This window comes from Balearica regulorum, chromosome 1, assembly GCF_011004875.1.
Source record: "Balearica regulorum gibbericeps isolate bBalReg1 chromosome 1, bBalReg1.pri, whole genome shotgun sequence".
Lineage (NCBI taxonomy): Eukaryota > Metazoa > Chordata > Aves > Gruiformes > Gruidae > Balearica > Balearica regulorum.
Window position 1 is genome coordinate 171,109,171 of NC_046184.1, and position 21,673 is coordinate 171,130,843.

General features: G+C 36.9%; 1 protein-coding gene across 6 annotated transcripts in view; it reads left to right on the forward strand.

The window, feature by feature from the left end:
- The window catches only part of RBM26 (RNA binding motif protein 26), a 60,400-nt gene that overhangs the window by 8,776 nt on the left and 29,951 nt on the right, over positions 1 to 21,673 (forward strand). For 2 of the 6 annotated variants that reach the window (XM_075741592.1, XM_075741621.1), the window contains exons 2-13: positions 5,871 to 5,989; positions 6,552 to 6,688; positions 7,541 to 7,629; positions 8,237 to 8,475; positions 10,355 to 10,615; positions 12,723 to 12,962; positions 14,417 to 14,584; positions 14,932 to 15,072; positions 16,066 to 16,177; positions 16,985 to 17,144; positions 18,550 to 18,714; positions 21,211 to 21,342. In XM_075741592.1, coding sequence (XP_075597707.1) covers positions 5,871 to 5,989; positions 6,552 to 6,688; positions 7,541 to 7,629; positions 8,237 to 8,475; positions 10,355 to 10,615; positions 12,723 to 12,962; positions 14,417 to 14,584; positions 14,932 to 15,072; positions 16,066 to 16,177; positions 16,985 to 17,144; positions 18,550 to 18,714; positions 21,211 to 21,342 — 1,963 coding nt within the window. The remainder of the gene's footprint in view (positions 1 to 5,870; positions 5,990 to 6,551; positions 6,689 to 7,540; positions 7,630 to 8,236; positions 8,476 to 10,354; positions 10,616 to 12,722; positions 12,963 to 14,416; positions 14,585 to 14,931; positions 15,073 to 16,065; positions 16,178 to 16,984; positions 17,145 to 18,549; positions 18,715 to 21,210; positions 21,343 to 21,673) is intronic. The other 4 variants (XM_075741601.1, XM_075741624.1, XM_075741609.1 and 1 more) reach the window with 3 other exon arrangements.

Consider the following 21,673-nt stretch of genomic DNA (forward strand, 5'->3'; position numbering starts at 1 on the left):
AATTGTCAATTAAGGAACTTTATTAATGTTATAATCTTTAGGAAGAAATTCTTTACTGTGAGAGTGGTGAGACACTGAACAGGTTGCCCAGAGAGGTTGTGGATGCCCCATCCCTGGAAGTGTTCAAGGCCAGGTTGGATGGGGCTTTGGGCAACCTGGTCTAGTGGAGGGTGTCCCTGCCCACAGCGGGGGGGTTGGAACTAGATGATCTTTGAGGTCCCTTCCAACCCAAACATATGTATGTTCTATTATCATTCTATATATACTGTATAATAAGTTCTTGTGCTACACAGTATATTTTGCTGCCATCAGCATGGGTGCCTTTCCTGCCACAACAAGCATAAAATTCAATACAGGGAGGTTTAGAAAAAAACTGATAAAGCTAGCTCAAAATGGGTGGAAAATCAATGCATGCACAACAAAGATGCAGCAAGCATATTGCATGTTATTTACACACAAAGGCTGCTATTCTGTTAGAAAATACTCTCAAACTAGAAAAAATAAGAACTTATTTATCAGAAAAACTCAAGGCTCCTATAATCCAAACCAGCAGATTTTGACTAAACCAAAGGATGGAGAATTCATAGACAACATTTCAGAATTCAGTTTGAATGAAAAAGTAGAAAGGAACTGCTTTAAAAAAAGCAGTTCTCCCCCAAACAAAGCCATTAACGATAATGTCCAGAACTCTAATAGCTTGAAAGAACATAAGTTTTCAGGCAGACCTAAACTCACAGTTCTGTGAAGTTTAAATTCCTTTTTTACTTCACGAGACCAGTTATTCCTCTCTTCCACCATTTCAGGTTTGTAGCAAATTAATTTTAGCATCACCTGGGAAAAAAACCAAAAGGGGGCAAAGCATTGTGTAAGACTCTGAAAAACAGTAAAAAAATCAGACTATAACCTTGTTAAATCTATCTAAAATACTAGCTACAGAAACAAGCATTGTCTTCACCGTAGTGTGGAGGAAACAGATCAGTTGTTTGTGTTTTTTTCCAAGTTTTGAACAGATACAGAAGAGGAGACTTATGTTTCAAGTCAGTACATAAAAAGAAGTCAGCCTTCAGCTGTGTAAAGATCATTAACAGTTTAATTTTAAAAAGTGAAAAGAAATCACATAAAATCATACTGTCAATTTACAAAAACATTTTATCCATCTCACTATACCACAAAATGCATTGTATTCATTATTGTTTAATTAGCATCGATTTGAAGTAATTTGGCTGTTAGTATTGCTTAAAAAATAGTATTTGTTGAATAGCCAAAATAAATACAGAGTTTTAATTTGAAGGCATGTAAGTTCTTCCTGTTCCGTACAGGGGAATTTCTGCACTGACATTGAATAATAGTAGGGTTCAGTATGATTATTTTGCGTTGTTCATATGTGGTTGTATCGGGTATGGAGTGATAAATCCTATGGCAGTGCCACAGGAGAAGGCGATTCTGTGTTTTGGAAATTAAAAGTACATTTATGTACATTTTTACTGAGGATATTTTCTCGAGAGTATGTTGGAGTTGGGTGGATGGATAGAAATTCTGAGGTCATTCTGGGGTGGACAATATTGCTAAGATTTCCAAAATCATCATGGGGTGGGATGGAAGAAAGCACTAATTGTTATTTTTTAAACAAGTTTTTTTTTGTTTGTTTGTTTGGGTTTTGGGTTTGTTTGTTGGTTTGGGTTTTTTTGTTACACCTTCTGGAGCCTAGGTGGCTTTCTGGACAAGATTTTCCATTTTCTGCCCAGTTCATGGAAGAGGAATTACTTTAAGCTGAATATGAGGTTGTTGTATAGTCACCACTGTAGGAGCTGGAGAATTAAAGTATGTTGCAGTAGCTAACAACCATGGCTTTTTACCTTATAGACTGATTTTTTTTTTCCCCACTAAATAATTTTGAGTGCATGTGTCATCATTTAAATCAGTTGTAGCAGATTTTGAACAGTGACAGCTGACTGTTCATATTGTCAGATGAGAGGCAAATTTGTGGAAATTGAAATAAAACAATGCAGCTTGTAATGTTTTATCTGATATTTATGGAGAATAGAAAGGAGAAGAAAAGAATTGAGGATTATCATGGGAAAAGTGTCCTCTCCCCCCCCAGATTGTTTTCCTGTTATGACTATAGATAGGTAATATGAAAATAGCACGCTAATTTTCTGAGGCATGATTCAGCTTGAAACTGGGAGAGGACTGAAAATCTTCTGTAATGACATTGAAGTTGCATTGAGGAACAGTAAAAAAAAAAAAAAAGTATTTTTGCAAATTCAAGCATTGAGAATATATGAAATGCTGATGTTAGAGCCTCCAGGGGGCTGTACTGGATGAGAACCCTTGCCGCAGCCTATGATGAACACTCTGTTCAACATCAGGCTTTCAGATAATCTTCTGGGATGATGTGCTTAGGTGCTAGCAGTGCAAAAGAGACTATGCAGTCCTACCATTCTGGCTGGTTATTTATGTGCCTGCTTCCGAGATGACTTAGTGCTTGGACAGTGTTTTCTTCTGGATAAAGAATTGTTAAATCCACACGGGGGCAAACCAGAGGTGATAGTTGAAGGAAAACATTTCTGAAGAATTTTCAGTCAGTGTTCAGTCTGTTTTTCAATTAACAGTATTTGCATTTTGTCAGTTTAGTGTGTGTGGGTTATTCTGGAGTGTAAACTGATTGTGAACTCCCATCTCCTGTATCTATGAATAATGCAGACCAATACAGAATACTGTGGTATGTCCCATAGCAGCTCAAGTTGCTTTTACAGCATGAAATTCTGCTATTGCCTGCTTTCTAGAGGATGCTGAGTTATGTTTGAAGCTTTGACCTTTAACTTCAGAGCACTCTGTGCTGGGCCCAGGCTATGCAGAGGATCTCCTGAGGATGGATGCCCACAGATCTGCTTCTTTTGCTTAGTGAATACGTTTGCATGGAGGGTGTTGCTTGCTGTGCAGGTGATAGCTTCTTTGGAGAGAGGAATTAGGTAGCGTGAGATGGTGAAGCATTTGCTTTCTTCTGCCCAGTGTCTGAAGTACATGTCACTTAAATGATCAACATCAGATGTATAATTATGCTTCAACATTAAAATGCCACTTCACTTAATGTGGAAGAGGTTGGGGACTGCAGTTTCATTCCATCATTGTGACTAGTGGACTTCTGTGCTCGAACAGTACTTGTGTGACATTCATATTCAGTGCAACTCCCCAACTGCAGTTAAATTTTACTTCTCTGTTATTTTTGCTGGAGAGAATGTACAGTTCAGATGCTTCAGTGCAATTTTTTTCCTCTTATTCACACATTGGTAGGGGTTGGAAGGGACATCTGGAGATCATCTAGTCCAACCCTCCTGCTAGAGCAGGATCACCTAGAGCAGGTTGCACAGCGTCATGTCCAGGCGGGTTTTGAATATCTCCAGAGAAGGACACTCCACAACCTCTCTGGGCAGCCTGTTCCAGTGCTCTGTCACCCTCAGAGTAAAGAAGTTTTTCCTCATGTTCTGGTGGTACTTCCCATGTTCCAGTTTGTGCTCATTGCCCCTTGTCCTGTCTCTGGGCACCACTGAAAAGAGCCTGGCCCCATCCTCTTGACATCCACCCTTTAGATATTTGTAAGTGTTGACAAGATCCCCTCTCAGTCTTCTCCAGACTAAACAGACCCAGCTCTCTCAGCCTTTCCTCATACAAGAGATGCTCTAGTCCCCTCATCATCTTTGTAGTCCTCTGTTGGACTCTCTCCAGTAGTTCCTTGTCTTTCTTGAACTGGAGAGCCCAGAACTGGAGACAGTACTCCAGATGTGGCCTCACCAGGGCAGAGCAGAGGGGGAGGATAACCTCCCTCAACCTGCTGGCTACGGTCTTCTTAATGCACCCCAGGATACCATTGGCTGCCTTGGCCACAAGGGCACACTGCTGGCTTGTGGAGAGCTTGTTGTCCTCCAGGACTCCCAAGTCCTCCTCCGCAGCACTGCTTCCCAGCAGATCAGCCCCTAACCTGTACTGGTGTGTGGGGCTGTTCTTCCCTAGGTGCAGGACCCTACACCTGCCCTTGTTGAATTTCATTAGGTTTCTCTCCACCCAACTAGTCTGTCCAGGTCTTGCCGAATGGCAGTGCAGCCTTCTGGTGTGTCAGTCACTCCTCCCATTTTAGTGTCATCACCAAACTTGTGCAGGGTACACTCTGTCTTCTCGTCCAATTCATTGATGAACATATTGAAGAAGACTGGACCCAGCACTGACCCCTGGGGCACACCACTAGCTACAGGCCTCCAACTAGACTCTGCACAGCTTATCACAACCCTCTGGGCTCTACCATTCAGCCCGTTCTCAACCCACCTCATTGACCACTCATCCAATCCGCACTTCCTAAGCTTGCTAATGAGGATGTTATGAGAGACAGTGTCAGAAGTCTTGCTGAAGTCAAGGTAGACAGTATTCACTGCTCTCCCCTCATCTACCCAGCCATTCATGCCATCACAGAAGGCTGTCAGATTGGTCAGGCATGATTTCCCCTTGGTGAATCTGTGCTGATCACTCCTGATAACCTTTTTCTCCTCCACATGTTTATTGATAATGCCCAGAGCAAGTTGTTCCATCACCTTTCCAGGGATGGAAGTGAGGCTGACTGGCCTGTAGTTTCCTGGGTCCTCCTTCCTGCCCTTTTTGAAGACTGCAGTGACACTGGCTTTCCTCCAGTCCTCAGGCACCTCTCCTGTTCTCCATGACCTTTCAAAGATGATTGAGAGCAGCCTTATTATAGTGTTTTAAAACACTAGTATTAACTTTGATCACCACCCAAACAAGGTGGCTGTCTGTATCACATCACCAGTGTGTGTGTGTGTGTGTTAAATCCTGCCTGGTTTTGTGGGGTCTGAGGTTTTCCTTTGGTTTGTGCTGAATAATGGGATTAAATGGTTTAAGAAAATGCTGCTGTTCTGCCTGATAAACCAGTCTAACTATTTCATTAGTTACTGGGTTTGAATTATGAAGTGTGAAATGGTTTTCTGCAGTATTCTTGCTTGCTTTGGCAGATTTTGCTCTGTAACACCACTACAAAGTTCATTGTAGATTACTATTCATGGAACATAATTGAATTATATCAGTTATATTAAATAATGTCCTACTTAATGTGGATATAGAGCTTACTCTGTTCTAAGTTCTTTGTTGATGTGCACAAGACCATCAGCTTTTACACTGAAGTGCTCCTTACTTAATTTTAGATTGAATTTTGATCCCCTAAATTTCACTTCATTGTCTAGTGTACCTATTAGGGAGATTTCTGTGATAAAATTGTATCAATACTTTTTCCTTAGGCTTTTGAAATCAAGATTTTTCAGTTAATCTGCTTTTTATGGTGTTCATATGTAGATAGTAATAAGATTTTTTTAAAAAGCATATTTAAGAGAGTCTCTTTGAGAGTCTGATTTTTTTAATAGCAGAGATCATGTCTGCTGTATCGCTCTATTAATTTGTAATTAGGTAGACTGACTTTCCCCATAAACAGTCACGTAGTATTACACTCAATTACTGATTCAGTCATTGGGAAATTATGGAAGTATTTGTTGTATTTGTAATTGTTTTTAAGACTATTAGGCAGTTGGAGCTGTTTAATTCTAAATAGTTCTTTCTAGTTTGCTGTGAGGTGCTCGATGGAATATTGTTTGGAAATATTCTAGGCAATTGCTTGTCTGGAAAAGAAAGATGACACTTAACAATCTTGCATATTTGGACTCTGTCTTAAAAAATACCCCTGAGTGTTTTGCAGTTACTTGGGTAGGAAAGGTTTTGGTCCTGTATATGTATTGGTCATGCCAGTTTCAGACATTAATTTCCGTAATTTAATTGCTTTTCTATTTTTTTTTTTTTTTAAATTAATCTGTTTGCAGATGTGATGCAGATCCATCTGCCCTAGCTAAATATGTTCTGGCTTTGGTAAAGAAGGATAAAAGTGAAAAGGAACTGAAGGCATTGTGTGTTGATCAGCTGGATGTATTTCTTCAGAAAGGTATGATCTATGTCATAACAATTAAGCTTGAGTGAAAAGTCTGTCTTCTTTAATTCATTCAAACACTCTTTTACCATAGAATTGTGCATTTATCTCCATATTAGCTTTGTTATTTTGATTCATTCAATTTTCATGAAGTGATTAGTTTTAAAAAAACAGATGCACAGCACAATATGTTTATATTAGGTATATGTTTTGTGTCTGTTGGTATTCCTGTAAGAAAATTACGGATGTTTAGAGTTATTGCCAGAATTAGAAATATTGGAGCTTTGCATATATTCCAGAAATATTCTTCTAATGTTTTTTTTAAGACATGTTAAATAATTCAGTGATTGAAAACATTTATGAAACATGGTCATTATTGACATGTTTCATGACTCTGCAAATGTCTTTTTTATATATAAAATTAGCAGCAGAGTATTTAAAAGTAATGCTCTTCATTGTTTTAACTTTTTGGAGAATGTTGGGTTTTGGTTTTGTTTTTTTTTTCTTAAACTTATTTTGAAAGCAAATGTTAACTGAAGTTTTGACAAATGGATATTTGTACACTCTTTCCTTTTAGAAACTCAGATATTTGTGGAAAAACTGTTTGATGCTGTGAATACAAAAAGCTATCTACCTCCACCAGAACAGCCATCTTCAGGAAGCCTGAAAGTAGAATTTTTTCAGCACCAAGAAAAAGAGACAAAAAAAGAAGAGGTAGACATTTAATTTCTTAAATTTGTATCTTTTTTCATCATTCCTGTAGTTTGCTTATGTGGTTCAACTTCATTGTGTTTATTTATTACCCAAACTTATACTACAGCATTAAAATATGTCAGAAGATTTGTGCCTAGTATGTTAGAGTACTGCTGAACGATTTTCCTAAATGTAAGTGGGTGTTTCAAAGGTAAACCAAAGTGGTTCTGACTAGGCAGACATAAAGTAGGCTATTGAGTAGTGTAGGAGTTGCAATACGACCTACATTAGTTCTTTGCTCAGGATTGCTGTTGTAGTTATGCTGCCCTTTAATTCAGCATAAATGCAGGCTGCCATTCCAAATGGCAGTCTTCATTCCTCCAGCTGCTTGATCCAGATAACATCCTTATTCTGACACAAGCGTTGATGATGTTCTTTGAGCCAGAAGAGTCGGTTTGTCCTTTTCAACAGCAGCCTAGGTTTGGCCGCATGAAAGTGTTTAACCGTGATCTGAACCAGCTAACCTGCTGATGCTGAAAATACTTTACTGTGTTGAATATTCATGTCTTTCCAGATCTGTCACTGCACCTTGGTATGGGGTTTTGTCCACCTGTAGCAAAAGCAGATATATTTTTCCATGCAGCACAATAAGGATTGCTTATTCTGCTTTATTTTCTTCCAACCCATGCTTTGAATATTCCTAGAAATAGAAATCTAATATGTTATGAAGACTCTCTAATTGCATTAGATTAAAAAATGTTGGTTTAGTTCTGTGTTATTGCTGACTTGGCTCAGCATTTTGAATTTTTTGTTTTTATTTGATTGTGCAGAAGTCTCTGTGGTAGTGTACTCATACATATACTTTAAATTCAGATAGTTAAAGAGGAAGAGCGAGAGAAAAAGTTTTCTAGAAGATTAAATCACAGTCCTCCTCAGTCAAGTTCTCGCTACAGAGATACCAGGTAATAAATTTTGCTTAACCTCTTGTATTGTGTCAGTAATCAGATGCATTTGGATTTTTACGGTGTTACTAAATTACATATTTTCTTTTTGTGTGGTGACCTAACAAGCCTAAAAATAAGACTTTTATTGCTTTTATGCATATGTAGTTAAATGGCAAGTTTATAAGTAACAGTGTAAACTATCTCTGAGTTGTGCACAGCTGTCACATTTGAGTTTTATGATTCACTTTTATGTTAGATTTATGGTTTATGTTACAACATTTACTCTGCTCACTATTGAGATCGAATTGTGATAATTTTAATTTAGAAATCTTCCCTTCAGTAACTGTTACCTTTCAGTATTTCCAGCTTGGGGAAAGTGCTGTCTTGGGCAGAAACAGAATTTTACATATGTTTTTAAATCCTATGAATGGTAAAAGTAAGATGCATAAACCAAATAAAATAATTTAAAAAGTCTTCTGAGAAGAAAGGAAGGGCCATATTTAGATTCAGTTTGTAGCTTTTCTCTAATTTTCCATTGCCATTTCTCAAGGTTTTTAATGGTAGTTAAGGTTTTAAATTATGGCTTCGTAATTCTTGTAATTAACCTACAAAATTATATTTTTAGAAGCCGTGACGAAAGGAAAAAAGATGAACGTTCTCGGAAAAGAGATTATGACCGAAATCCTCCCAGAAGAGATTCCTATAGGGATCGATATAACAGAAGAAGAGGGAGGAGCCGGAGCTACAGCAGAAGTCGAAGTAGAAGTTGGAGCAAAGAGAGATTGCGGGACCGGGATCGAGACCGGAGCAGAAGCCGGAGCAGAACACGAAGCAGAGGTACCAACAGTTGGTCTCTAAAATACGGTGAATGTTGCCTATGAAATTTAGACACTAAACTTAAATGCTATGTGCAAGATGTACGAAAATTTCCTCTATGGTTGTTGTTTCTTTGTTCAAATTTAGCTTGGTTTTCTGTGGAAATAAGGCTGATGTGATTATGTTTTCAGTACTTGTTTTCCCCTCTTTCCCTTCATTCTCCTCTAATACGTTTGACTGTGTTGGCCACTTTTAAGCAATGTTGTAAGAGAGGCAGAAAAATCCGAGTTAATTGCATTTCACTAGGTTTTAGGAAACTGAGAATCTGGTTTGGGAAGATACAGATATTAATACCCATCTACAGAGCGTGTCTACGGAAGTAGAACTGGCAGAAATTACCTGTTTGGCAGCAGATGACTTGTGAAGCAGAACAGTACGGCTCTGTTCTTTTTGTCTTGTCCCCTCCTTGGTGTCATAGGGAGGGGCTGAAATTATTACAGTAAATATTTGCATTTGCACACGTATCCATAGGACTTAAGGCTTCAGTACAGTAGCTTTTTTGAATTAAACTTCTTTAAAACCAAAGCTGTTCATTCAGCTGAAAAGAATGTTTTTTTCCCCAATACTGTTAAATAAATTGGAAAAGAGCATTGAGAGTAATTTTATATCTTTAGTTTGTCTCAAACAATGTAGAGGTAAAAATAGTCTGGTTTAAATCTCCTGTATATTATTTTTCTGTCTGTAGAATGGGCCTTGGTAACTCAGCCTTAAAAGTAGGAATGCAGAGTTCTTGAAAATATGCAAGCACATATTTTCCAAAAAACTTCTGAAAGAGGAAGTTAAATAGCATGCAGCACTTTAACTAAAAGATTACAGTGTGATTAAATCTTTAAATTAAGGATCATTTTACATAAACTGCAATGGGAATATCTTATAGGCAATATCTTACAGTGAAAGCTTTGTTTCTTTTTCTAAGCATATTAAGAAAAGCCTGTTTTATCCACACTTATCTGCCATCTTTAAGACATTTTTATTAATGTTCCTTTAGTGTCGAGTTATTTGAGCCTGCCAATTTAGCTCATGACAGAGCTTTTCTGTCTTAATCTGGATACTTACTGTTTATTTGATGGTAATATTAGAAAATTAAGAGAATAGTTTTTACATATTCAGAATAAAAGGTCATGTTATTGCTGTATCTGCCTAGGAGTGTTCCACACTTGTCAAGCACTATTATTTCTCCAGTCACTACAAACCTTTGCATGTGATAAATATATGCATTTAAATGCAGATAAAATGAAGTTAAATCACATGAAGATAAAACAATAACAATGTCCTGAAACATTGAAGATATGTAACTTTTATAGTATTTTCAAGTGACAGTTACCTTTTTCTTGCCTATTGCTTCCCTTTATTCAGAATAACTTTCCATCTGACATCCTTAAAATATATGCATCACGACAGCAGATGTACTCTGCTTGAAGTTAAATAGAGTTTCTGCTTTACTGAAGGTATAGCTGCTATTAAAATACTTCAGTGGCTGAATACATACTTCTAAGATTATTATTTTTCTGATTAAAACTTTGGAACGTAGAATCACAGAATAGCTGAGGTTGGAACAGACCTCTGAAGGTCATGTAGTCCAACACTCCTCCTCAAAGCAGATAAACTGGAGCAGGTTACTCAGGACCCTATCCAATTGGGTTATAATAACTACAAAGTTGGAGCCTCTACAGGCACTCGAGGCAACCCTAGAATATTTAATATATTAACCCATAGAATGTTTCAATTATTTTTATATTTTGAGTTGAATTGATGCAGAATAAAGATACTTAAACAGGTTAGTGGCTACTTCTGGTGAAAATGTGCAGAAAGAATCATGCAATATAACTCTTTTTTTTTCTTTTTTCTTTTTTTTTTTTTAATACAGAGAGGGATTTGGGGAAGCCAAAATATGATATGGATAGAACAGATCCATTAGAGAACAATTATACTCCAGTTTCTTCTGTGACAAATATTTCGTCCGGCCACTACCCTGTCCCTACACTGAGCAGCACTATTACTGTTATTGCTCCTGCTCATCATGGAAATAACACTACTGAAAGCTGGTCAGAGTTCCATGAAGAGCAGCTGGACCACAACTCCTATGGAAGACCTCCGCTGCCAAAGAAACGCTGTAGAGATTATGATGGTAAGTCTGTATTTTTTTTTTAATTGTTCCCTGCAGCTGTGATTGGCCCCTTTCTGGAAAGATTGAGGTGATTTTCCTTTCTTTTAAATTTCCCTCTAAAGTTTGTTCTGAGGAATTTTTTTGTTGCGTACCACAATGATGATTTTAAGATCTAGGCCAGTTTACTCTGATTAGAATAGAAATTATTTTCAAGTAAAGAAAGTGGGAGGCTGAGCTCTCAAGCATTGGCAGAGTTATACTTGTGAAGAATAGCTTTGCCAGTATACGTCATGGCAATACCGTGGAGCAAGTAGGGTTGTGAAAGTGTAGTTTTGTTTTGAGGTTTTCTTCTGATGCAAGCTGAGCTGCAGAGCGTTGTGTCATGGTCTCCCAGCTCTACAGGTTTTTTTTAGAAAGGAACAAAACATGCAGGCTAGTATACTTTCAAAATAACATCTCCAGACATGACACTGGGACTTTCTCTTTAACAGCCTGTCTTCTATAGCAGCTTATTATTTCCAATTTCTGAGTATGAAGCAAATGGTAACGTGTTTTAAAACTGTGATACAGTTTTCCTCAAATTTTTACTGGTTTTTTTTTTTGTTCCCCCTACGTTTCTATTACTAAAATCTCTCAGTAGATGTCTCTTCCGTTTGCTTTTCTTGTGGCTGTTTGTCTTCTAAATTTATAAGCTCATCTCTCTCTTCAGTGGCTAGCTGATTCCAACATACTGCTCTTCCTGTCTGCACTTTCATATTTTCTTCTTGACCCTCTGCAGAACTTTTTTTTTTCCTTAACGTTTCAATGTATATGTTCTATAACTCTTTCTGAAGATGAGGTAATACAGACTACCTTTCAGCATCATGTGTTGTGGAAGTGGACACTCAGCTTTCTTCCTATTTCACCAGAAGATGTTTTGAGCTTTCCCCCCATAATGCATTATATTGAATTGTGGGTTTGTTGTGTTTTGTTTGTTTATTGGAGGGGTTTTTTGGGGTTTTTTTTGTTTATTGGTTGGGGTTTTTTTGGGGGGGAGCTGTTGCTAAACAGATGATCATAGAATCATATAATGGTTTGGGTTGGCAAGGTCCTTTAAAGGTCATCTGGTCTAACCCCCCTGCAATGAGCAGGGACATCTACAACTAGATCAGGTTGCTCAGAGCCCCATCCAACCTGACCTTGAATGTTTCCAGGGATGGGGCATATACCACATCTCTGCACAACCTGTTCCATTGTGTCACCACCCTCATTGTAAAAAAATTTCTTCCTTACATATGGTCTTAATCTACCCTCTTTTAGCTTAAAGACGTTACCCCTCATCCTGTCGCTCCCTGCCCTTGTAAACAGTCCCTCTCCAGCTTTCTTATAAGCCCCCTTCAGGTATTGGAAAGCTGCAATAAGGTCTCCCTGGAGCCTTCTCTTCTCCAGGCTGAACAATCCCAACTCTCTCAGCCTGCCTTCATACCAGCCCTGATCATTTTTGTGGCCCTTCTCTGGACCCTCTCCAATGTTTTATTTGCATGTAAAAGAAAAGAAGTGAATGCATATTCACTTTTATTTATATGTGTTTATTTCATACTTACATATGTATGTATATGTATGCATATACAATACATATGTAAGTAACACAATTTTTTTCTCTTACATAATCGCATTAAACTATAGCAAAATACTCTTAATTCTTCCTGAAATAATTGTAAAAGAGAAAAAACAATGGTAGTGAGTTTTGTCAGTTGAATTTTCTAATATTAACTTCTAACTTTTAACAGGGATTTCTCAGTGCCAGTATCTCCGCTTTTTACTTAGAAACACTGGTTTTATTAATGCGATGACACCTAGATTTCATTCTTTGCTTTCAGTTTTACAATTCAGTGCAGAACTAATTCTTGAAGAAAAATCTAACTCCTACATTTGTTCTGCTAGAATGTCGCTGCAATCTTTCTGTGTGCTGACTGTTAAACAGCTAATTTCATTTTCTTAATATAAATTTTGGCTGGTGTGTGAAGCTCTTAATTTACAAACTGCTGCATTACACATAGAATGTGTCATATCTACTCTGAATCAAACTACAGCTGTTGAATACTAACAACAATTACAACATTTTCTTTTTTTTTTTTTGATGTTTCAGAAAAGGGTTTCTGTATGAGAGGAGACATGTGCCCTTTTGATCACGGAAGCGATCCAGTAGTGGTAGAAGATGTGAATCTTCCTGGCATTCTGCCTTTTCCAGCACAACCCCCTGTTGTTGAAGGACCACCTCCTCCTGGACTTCCTCCCCCTCCACCAATTCTGAGTCCTCCTCCTGTTAACCTTAGACCTCCAGTACCACCACCAGGCCCCTTACCACCTAGCCTTCCACCTGTAACAGGTAATTAAAAAAGATTAAACCACCATTTTTTAGTAGAAAAGCCTGGATGTTAACTTGGGTTGTGTGCAGTGCAAAAAACTGTTTTAAGAATGCCAACTACATTTTAGAAAGTTGTACTATGCTCTGCTATAGCCTGGCGTACCCCAAAATGCTTGGGTTTTATGGTAATTGTTGCAAAGTTGATTGTTGTAACAGTTGAATGTTAAATGTGAATTTTGAATATGGAACAATATTTTAATTGTGTTTAAGCAAAAGCATGGCATGGCAAAACTCAATTCCTTGATTTTTGTAGGAGAAGTTTTCCAAAACTGACTGCTTTTAGAGAAGAAGGGAAAATCCTGGAAACAACAGATATTTGGCATTTCAGTTGTAATACTAAAATTAAATAGAATTCATGACCACATCAAATTTACATCTGAAAATATGTCGTTTGTGATTAATTTTGAAACTAAACTTGTAAAGTAACTAAGAAAGAAAATTATCCAGCTTGTTTACTCTTTCATTGGAAAGTACTTTGGCTCAAGCGCTAAAAATTACATGAAGACTTGTGTGCCTGGCTGTCATTTATAAAATAGCAGTTTAGTATTCAGTTCCCTTGTGTGGTTTAAAAACTGTTATGTTAGTTTTATGTGATTATTCCTCTCTCTCCTTTTTTTATTAACTTAGATGTCCCACTTGGTAAAATTATGCAAGAATAATTGATATTTGATATTGCTTGAAAGTTTCTTAAACTGTTTTCATTTCTGGTTGATAGTATATTTAAATAAAAACTGAACTTCTTTATTTCACTTAGTATAGAGTAACTGTATTGCTGGGGTGATCTGTTCTGCCTCATGCTATTTCCAGATCTGTGTGTAAAGTCCGGATATGTGACTTTGTATTTATTCCAAAATGTAGTTTTGCCAATGATTAAATTGAAGGTCTGGCTTGAGTGCTCAGCTTTGAAAATGTTATGTTACATGTTGTAAAAAAAGTCAAACCAACCAAAAAACCCCCTCAGTTTCAAGAAGGATCCCTTTGACTTTTTACTAGTTGTAGGTTTCTTCTTGGGTGTTTGGAAGAATAATTTCAATCAAGTCATCATAGAATATTTTTGTTGTATGCTATTACAGAATAGAGTTGGTTTCTCTGAGGAGGTTTTATAGAGCTTTAAAGATCTTCTGTTGGTGAAGATAAATACTAGGTTGGCAATTTTTGCTTATAGAAAGAAGGTGTTTGGAGAAAAGTTAAACTATTCAGATGTTTTTCTCTGTATTCTGAGTTCTGAGTCATTTGCTGGTGGGGATGGTTTCATAGGAATGAATGGTATAGCATCATGTCTGTATACATGCCTTCTCACCCTCTGTTTTTTAAATAGCCTTAAAAACATTTCAGATCAGTTTCCTTATGAGTTGAGTGTAATGTAAGTCTAGTGGACAATAAGTTAATGCAGTGTTTTCCTTTGTTTTTGACAGGACCACCCCCTCCCCTTCCCCCATTGCAGCCTGCTGGCATGGATGCTCCCCCAAACTCAGCAACTAGCTCAGTTCCTACTGTTGTTACAACGGGTATTCATCACCAGCCGCCTCCTGCTCCACCCTCTCTTTTTACAGCAGGTGTAGTACTGAGGCTTTGCCCACAAGGTTTGCTAAATAGAATAACATTGATTCATATTATATTGTACTTTTTAGAGATTATAATTTCATAGTTTGGGAGAATAAGTTTGTTTCATTTAAACTGTAACAGTAACTTAACACTTTTTTTCTAACTTAGTTCAGGACAGAAGTAAAATTTGCATATAAAATGTGAATCTTGACTATGGAATAGTATTTTCACTGTGTTTAAGCAGAAAACTTGGCATGGCGTTTTTATCACGATAGCTTTTATACAAGTCTTTCATTGTAACTGCATTTTGTAATTAAATGAATATTTTAAACCTTAGGGGTTTTAACTGCAATTTATTTTAATTAGACAATTTCTTTGTTACCAGAAACGTATGACACAGATGGCTATAATCCAGAAGCTCCAAGTATAACAAATACTTCAAGACCTATGTATAGACATAGAGTACATGCCCAAAGACCAAATTTGATAGGACTCACATCAGGTGATATGGATCTACCACCCAGAGGTATGCTTTCAAACTTCATAGTTTAGCTAGTTTTCTTACATTAATGCAGATTGAGACAGTTGTCAGAGAATTTAATACTGGAAAACGTATTTTTTAAAATCTTATGGAATTAAAAGAAGTTTAATTGAATAAGGAATTATGCTCATGGTTGCTTTGCATGCACTTTTTCACAGGTAAAATGAAACCTCTTGCCAGACTATTGCACAGTTTACACTTGGCTGTGATAACCGGTCACTTTGTAGCTCTTTTGTACAGAAAAAACATTAATGTTTCTGTAACAGACTCTTAGGATGATTTTTGCTGCAGAGAGGAGCGAGTCATTTTTATCTGGTAGTAGACAGTTATGTGTGACTAATCTTAACCTCACAGTTCCCATGGTCCTGAGAAGAAGCAGCAGCATACAAAATGAGAAAGGAAGAGGGATAAACCCACTTTATTTAATGTGGGTTTGGTTGCATTTGTGTGTTTCTGTTTGGTGTATTTTTACGGAGGAGTCCCCCAATATGATTCCTATTCTTCAGCAAGAGCCACTCCTCTCCCACCCCATCCCTAAATCTTGCTCCTAGGTGTTAGTGCTCTGGAGTACTGTACATTTCCTATCATGATCGTTTTAGTGCATGCCATCTAATAGTAGAATGGAGGTGCTAGCAGAAATGGTGTGAACCTCAGAGTATTGTATGGGTCAGTGTGAATCAGTGAGTGCAGTCATGTTGAGGCAGATGCCTTCTGTCACACCTCTTTTGTTTTCCTTATGTATGATGTTACTGTGACAAAATGAAAGCTATTAGCTATTTTGATCTGTCACAGCATCTGTTGATAGTTAAGAAGAAAAGTCTGTGACCAAGATCTGATCCAGTTTGAACAAGGATCATAGTAATTTCAAAATAAACAATTGTATTTTTCAATGCAAATTCAATGTGAGCAAAATACCTTTTTACAATCAAATACAGAGAAAATACAAAAATATTGTAAAATTTTTTCATCTGTTTACAGAAAAACCTCCTAATAAAAGTAGTATGAGAATAGTGGTAGATGCTGAATCCAGGAAAAGAACAATTGGTGCAGGGGATGGTGGAGTTCCTGCAAAGAAGACTTGGTTTGACAAGTGAGTGATCATTAACACGAGGTTGGCTTAATAGTTACATTTCCATGGAGCTCTTTTCTGTAATCTGAAACCTGTATAAATCTATATAAATTGCAGGGAAGTTAATCTGTGAATAAGCTGACTGTACTAAAACAAATCACACTATAGAGTGATCTATGTTTGGCTGTCTTCTCTCGAAGGCAGTATAGAGATAGCTGCAGTTGCTGTGGAGGATACCAAGATCTACTCCCTAAAAGCTGAAATGATCTAAGAAACAGAGAATCTGCAGTGTGATGATTGTTAGGGATGACTGATTTTAGTTTTAAAATGAGAATTGTATCATTGCTATTTTGGATCGAGTTGCCAGGTATGTTACTGACAGAAAATATAGGGTGCAGTGCTTAGTGTCCAAATATACCTGGGGTGACAGAAGGTTGGAAGAGATTTTAAGAGGTTGCAGGGATTGAGGAGAGCCTTGAAAGTAATAGTTAATTGAAACATTAGTGGGGAAGTTCTGTGGAATAGCTGAGAAATAGCTTTTGGAAAGAAGCAATGTGGACATCAGGACTTACTGCCACAAGCAAATTATTATGAATTATCTTGCAGATTTATGTGCTGGGATATGCTGAGAGTATTGTTGGGGAAAGCTGCAGATATAGGGGCCTGTGCACTGTTCTCTTCTACGCTTTTCTAAAATGAGTTAAAAAAAGGTCTGCAGATGTTTCTCTCTGTGTGTCATACACACATGCTCCAATTTAAGCGTATACAATTTAACATGGTGTTTGCTAGCTTGCTATGGATTTCTGGCTTGATTTTTATTTGTTGCAGGCAAAATTTTAACAGAACAAATAGTCCAGGTTTCCAGAAGAAGGTGCAGTTTGGAAATGAAAATACGAAACTTGAATTGAGGAAGGTTCCCCCAGAACTTAACAATATCAGCAAACTTAATGAGCACTTCAGTAAGTTTGGAAACTTAGTCAACTTGCAGGTAAGAGTCAACAAAGGAAGGCAGTATGCTTTGACTTAACGATAGAGGTAGTTGCTAAAAGGAGAATGCCAGTTCTTTTTTAACTGGTTCCCTGAAACTCTTCTCATTATTTTCCTAACTTGTTTCTTAAACATGATCTCATTGTTTTTAATGGAATTGCCATTGAAGAAGCAGAAATGCAATGTTCTAGTCTTCTTTTAAGATTTTGAACAAATGTTTTCCTCACAGATAAGACTTTTAAGATACACTGTTTAAAACATTGAAAATTCATTGGAAGTGGGTTTTCCTTCACCCTTTTTCTCAAGCTTGGATCTGATACAATAAACCTTCTGTATTTTTTGAGATGAATTGTGGATAGAAAAAGCCTATATTTCTCATCCAGAAAGCAGTCCCTGTGATACAATTGCTTTGTAGTCCCATGGTAGTGCCGGTTTATCCCTTGTAATTACTTTGTGGTGTATCTGAGGGACCCACATTTACAAACAGAAATAAGCAAACTATTGGAGAAAGATAGGAAAGACATGCAAGGGAACTAAGGCCTAACCTAGGTTGTAGGCTGTATGCATAATGTCACTATTTCATATCCAAGCTACTCAGTCTGATCTTTCTTCATGTTTCATTATCAACCACATGGTTCAGATGCTAGCTGGTGTTTTAATGTATGTTTTCTTGTTTGCACTGAGAGATTGAACAAAGAGATGTAATAGAATATTTTTGTGCGTACTGATACAGTACAGTATAAAGCTTCTGTGCCTGTCTGAACACTGAGGGAATTTAAATCTCTTAATAGCTCTTAAATATTTCTTAAGCCTTTCCATAGTTAACCTAAGAATATAGGTTTATTAGCATGCAGTATGATGCAATAAGGCAGTAAAATTGTGAGTAGATGTGTGTAGAGAGACAGGCAGATAGGTATTGCAAGCTATGCTCTTCTTCTAAAGGGTATGTACAATTTTGTTCTTTGAAGGTGTCTAAAACAATATGTTAACGCTCAAAGGAGTAAAACTAAAATGAACGTTGTCGTCTAGCTCTGATACTAGATTGGATATTTATTAACTGCCCCCTGTATTTTTGTAGCAGTTTTCTTCAGTGATCCTTCCTTGTGTCTTCCAGCTACTCATATTTACAATTAGAAATACTGCTTGACTGTTTAGGTATTTTACTTCAGTTTGGTTTGGGTTTTTTAACTATTCTTAAAGTTTATGAGCTTAATATTAGCAATCTCAAGATTGCTTCTTGACACCAGGCTTTTCAAACAATTGTGAACAGGAAGTATTTATCTGCTGACTCATGTTGGGTTTAAACTGTAAGCTTCTGAGCCTTGAAGCTAGTGATTTTATGGTAATTGACACACAAATGAAAATCCTTCATGCAGTAAGTTTTGTTCTTCTGTTTTAAATCTTAGGTTGCATATCAAGGTGATCCAGAAGGTGCCCTTATTCAGTTTGCCACACATGAGGAAGCAAAGAAAGCTATATCAAGTACAGAAGCAGTATTAAATAATCGTTTTATTAAAGTTTATTGGCATCGAGAAGGCAGTGCACCGCAAATCCAAACCACCACACAGAAGGTAGAGGATCTAAGTCTGTTCTGTCTAGAATGTTACATAAAATACAATCTTTTAAGTATTTTAAAAAATGTTTACAGAAAGCGAACTAAGTACTTTTGAAATAACGAATACTTCATGTAATTATTTTCCAAAAGTTACTCTTTAATTGTAGTTTTTTTGACCTCAGAAACAAGGTTGAAGAGTTGACTAGCAGGATAAGACTGAAGGTATTTAAAGAAAGCCCATCTGTGACTTACAGAGAATTCCACTCTGTTGTCACGTGAAGCAAAATTTGATGCTACTGTTTGCTGAATAACATCTATTTGCTTTAACTAGTATAGTTTTGTTTTGTTTTTTAAATGAGTTGTTAGAGTTGCTGCTCTAAGTTTTGAATTCCTTCTTTCTGTGAATGGTGTACGTCCTCGTCATTCCAAATCAATGACCCAGCTTTCCATAGCAATCCTGCTATAGGGCATTTTAGGTTTCCTTTCTCTCCTTTTGTAACAAATGCCCTGCTTTTTATCTACAAAAATGCAGTTTGGATGACACTTATCTCGCAGTTATCATCCTTTAGATTTGAGTTTGGATTCAAATTTACAAATACCCTTGATGCTTGATCTCAAGTAGTGCTACTCAAAATGGTATTTATTTTCTAAGGTTGATCTGCATCTGATCAGCCAGAAGAGGGCAGTGGAGTATGTAATTTGCATTCACACACTCATTACCTCTCTTGAAAAGGATAGCTTGAATAGTTATTGACATAATTTTCTGATTATGCTATTCAGCTTGGAGTATTAACTGTGTATTTCCAAACAAATTTAAATCAATTTTAAATAGTGTTATGGGTTTTAGTGCTGTTACTAGCTTCCCAGCACGTCATCTTTGGCAAGTTAACTTTGGTGGTTTGAGCATGAATTCCCCTTGGTAACAGGTGACAATATTAAGGGTTCCTGCTTCACAAAGGACAGCTTTTCATCATGTGTCAGGAAACTACAATTTGAAGTCTGTTACGGGCCATCGGGGGCACACAGTGACAAGAAAAATTTAAACAGGAAATTAAAATCTTAAGTGCAATGCTTTCATCTTCCTCAATGCCAAGATATAACAATTATCAAATTGTTGAGACAGTAAACAGGTATTTTTAATTCATAAGCCTTTCATGAGCATGAATATTTACTTCCCTTTTCATTGAAATTAATATTTGATATCATATCTACAGGTAGTTTGAAACCACTGTTCTTACAGTACTTCACATACTACAAGTATTTGAATTTTTGTCAAGATTTCTGGTGTATTAATTACAGCTGAATTAATGTCACCTGTATTTGTAATGGTTTCCAGCCAGATTTTTTCTGTCAGGCACTAAAGACAGACTTTTGAAATTTTTTTTAAATGTAGAATCAGTTGACTTTTAAGTTGCCCTTTCGGTAGTATCTGGTTTTGCATGATTTCTTGACCATTGCTGTTTCCTCAGCAGGATTACTTTGGAAAATTGTTACTGTGGAAATTCTGAAAGGAGTGGAAGTACTTAGTAAAGATGGTGGGAGTTAACCATAATAAATCATCGAATAAAAAGCTTGTGCTAGGAAGCAGAAATACTGTGCTCTCCTCATCTGTGGTAGATAAAACAAGATGTACCTGGCTTAAAAGGCAGCACAGGAGACTTAGGTTAGATATTAAGAAACATTTTCTAATGCTAAAGGATGCTGAAACACTTTTGCCTAGAGAGGTGATAGGACCTCTTTCACTGGAAATCTGTAAGAACCAGATAGATAGATACTGTCAGTAATGGCTTAGGTATAGTTGACTTTGCCCTGGCGTGGAGGAATGGTTTAGGTGACCTCCTGAGGGTCATAAATGTGACAGGAAGCTTGCTTGGAAGCATATTTTTTTGGTCTTAAATGTTTTTGTCAAAGAAAAAAAGGCAAGGTGTTAGCTGTCAAGGCATATCCATGGTAAGTTCAAAGATTAGCTGCTCTGTTTTCTTTTTCCTAAGTGCCATGATGGCCTGTCTCCCTATCCTTTCTTTTTCTCTTTTGTCCAAGTTAAACACATAGGAGATAAAAAGTGACATATTGCTGTAAAAAGTGAGAGTCTTTATGATGCAAGTTTGTATTCTGCCTTTCTGTAACTAAGTGGTTGATGATGAAAGATTCCTTTCACAAATCAGAAAACTGCTTATTACTTTTTGTTCAGTTCTAACAGGTGGAAATTAAGATAGTCTAAGTAGACATGATTAATAGAAGTAGACTGGAGTCATTTGATCACTTCTATGAGCTACAAGTGCAAAATAGATGTTATTGCTGTATACACGACACAAATAGTACAACCTGAATCTCACGAAGTGTTTATTTTGGCCATCAGGTGAAAAGGCTGTTGACTGATAGAAAGGAAGAATTGTAAATCTAAATACCATTGCAGGAATTTCATTGCGTATTTATTGAACTACATATATGTAGCAGCCTTTTGTTACTAATATTATGATGTGCTTTTTTTTGGGGTGGGGCGGTGTTGCAGGTGATACAACCCTTAGTTCAGCAACCTAGTTTACCAGTAGTGAAACAATCAGTCAAGGAGCGATTAGGTCCGGTACCTGCAAGTAATATTGAACCTGCAGAAGCACAGAGTGCCAATACAGAAGTCACTCAGGTATGTATAATAGTCAAAAAAATCAGTTGCACTTTTTTTTTTCTGTGATAGGTTCCTAAGTGTGTGAATGTATCCATTACAGTTACTCATATAATCTAAGTACACATTTAATACTTACAAGTCCGTGTAATTTGAGAGCGATGCTTTGATAATGTTTTCCTCAGTGCAGTGATATTTGGCTTTCTTAACCAAGCATGGTACTTAATTTTTAGTATCATAGCTTTTTACTTAGTTTAAAAAAAACAACATAAGACTGAAAATATTTCAGTAATGTTGTGTTAAATTGCACTTTCCAGATTTCAAAATAAAGTTGGTTTCTATCCAAAGAACT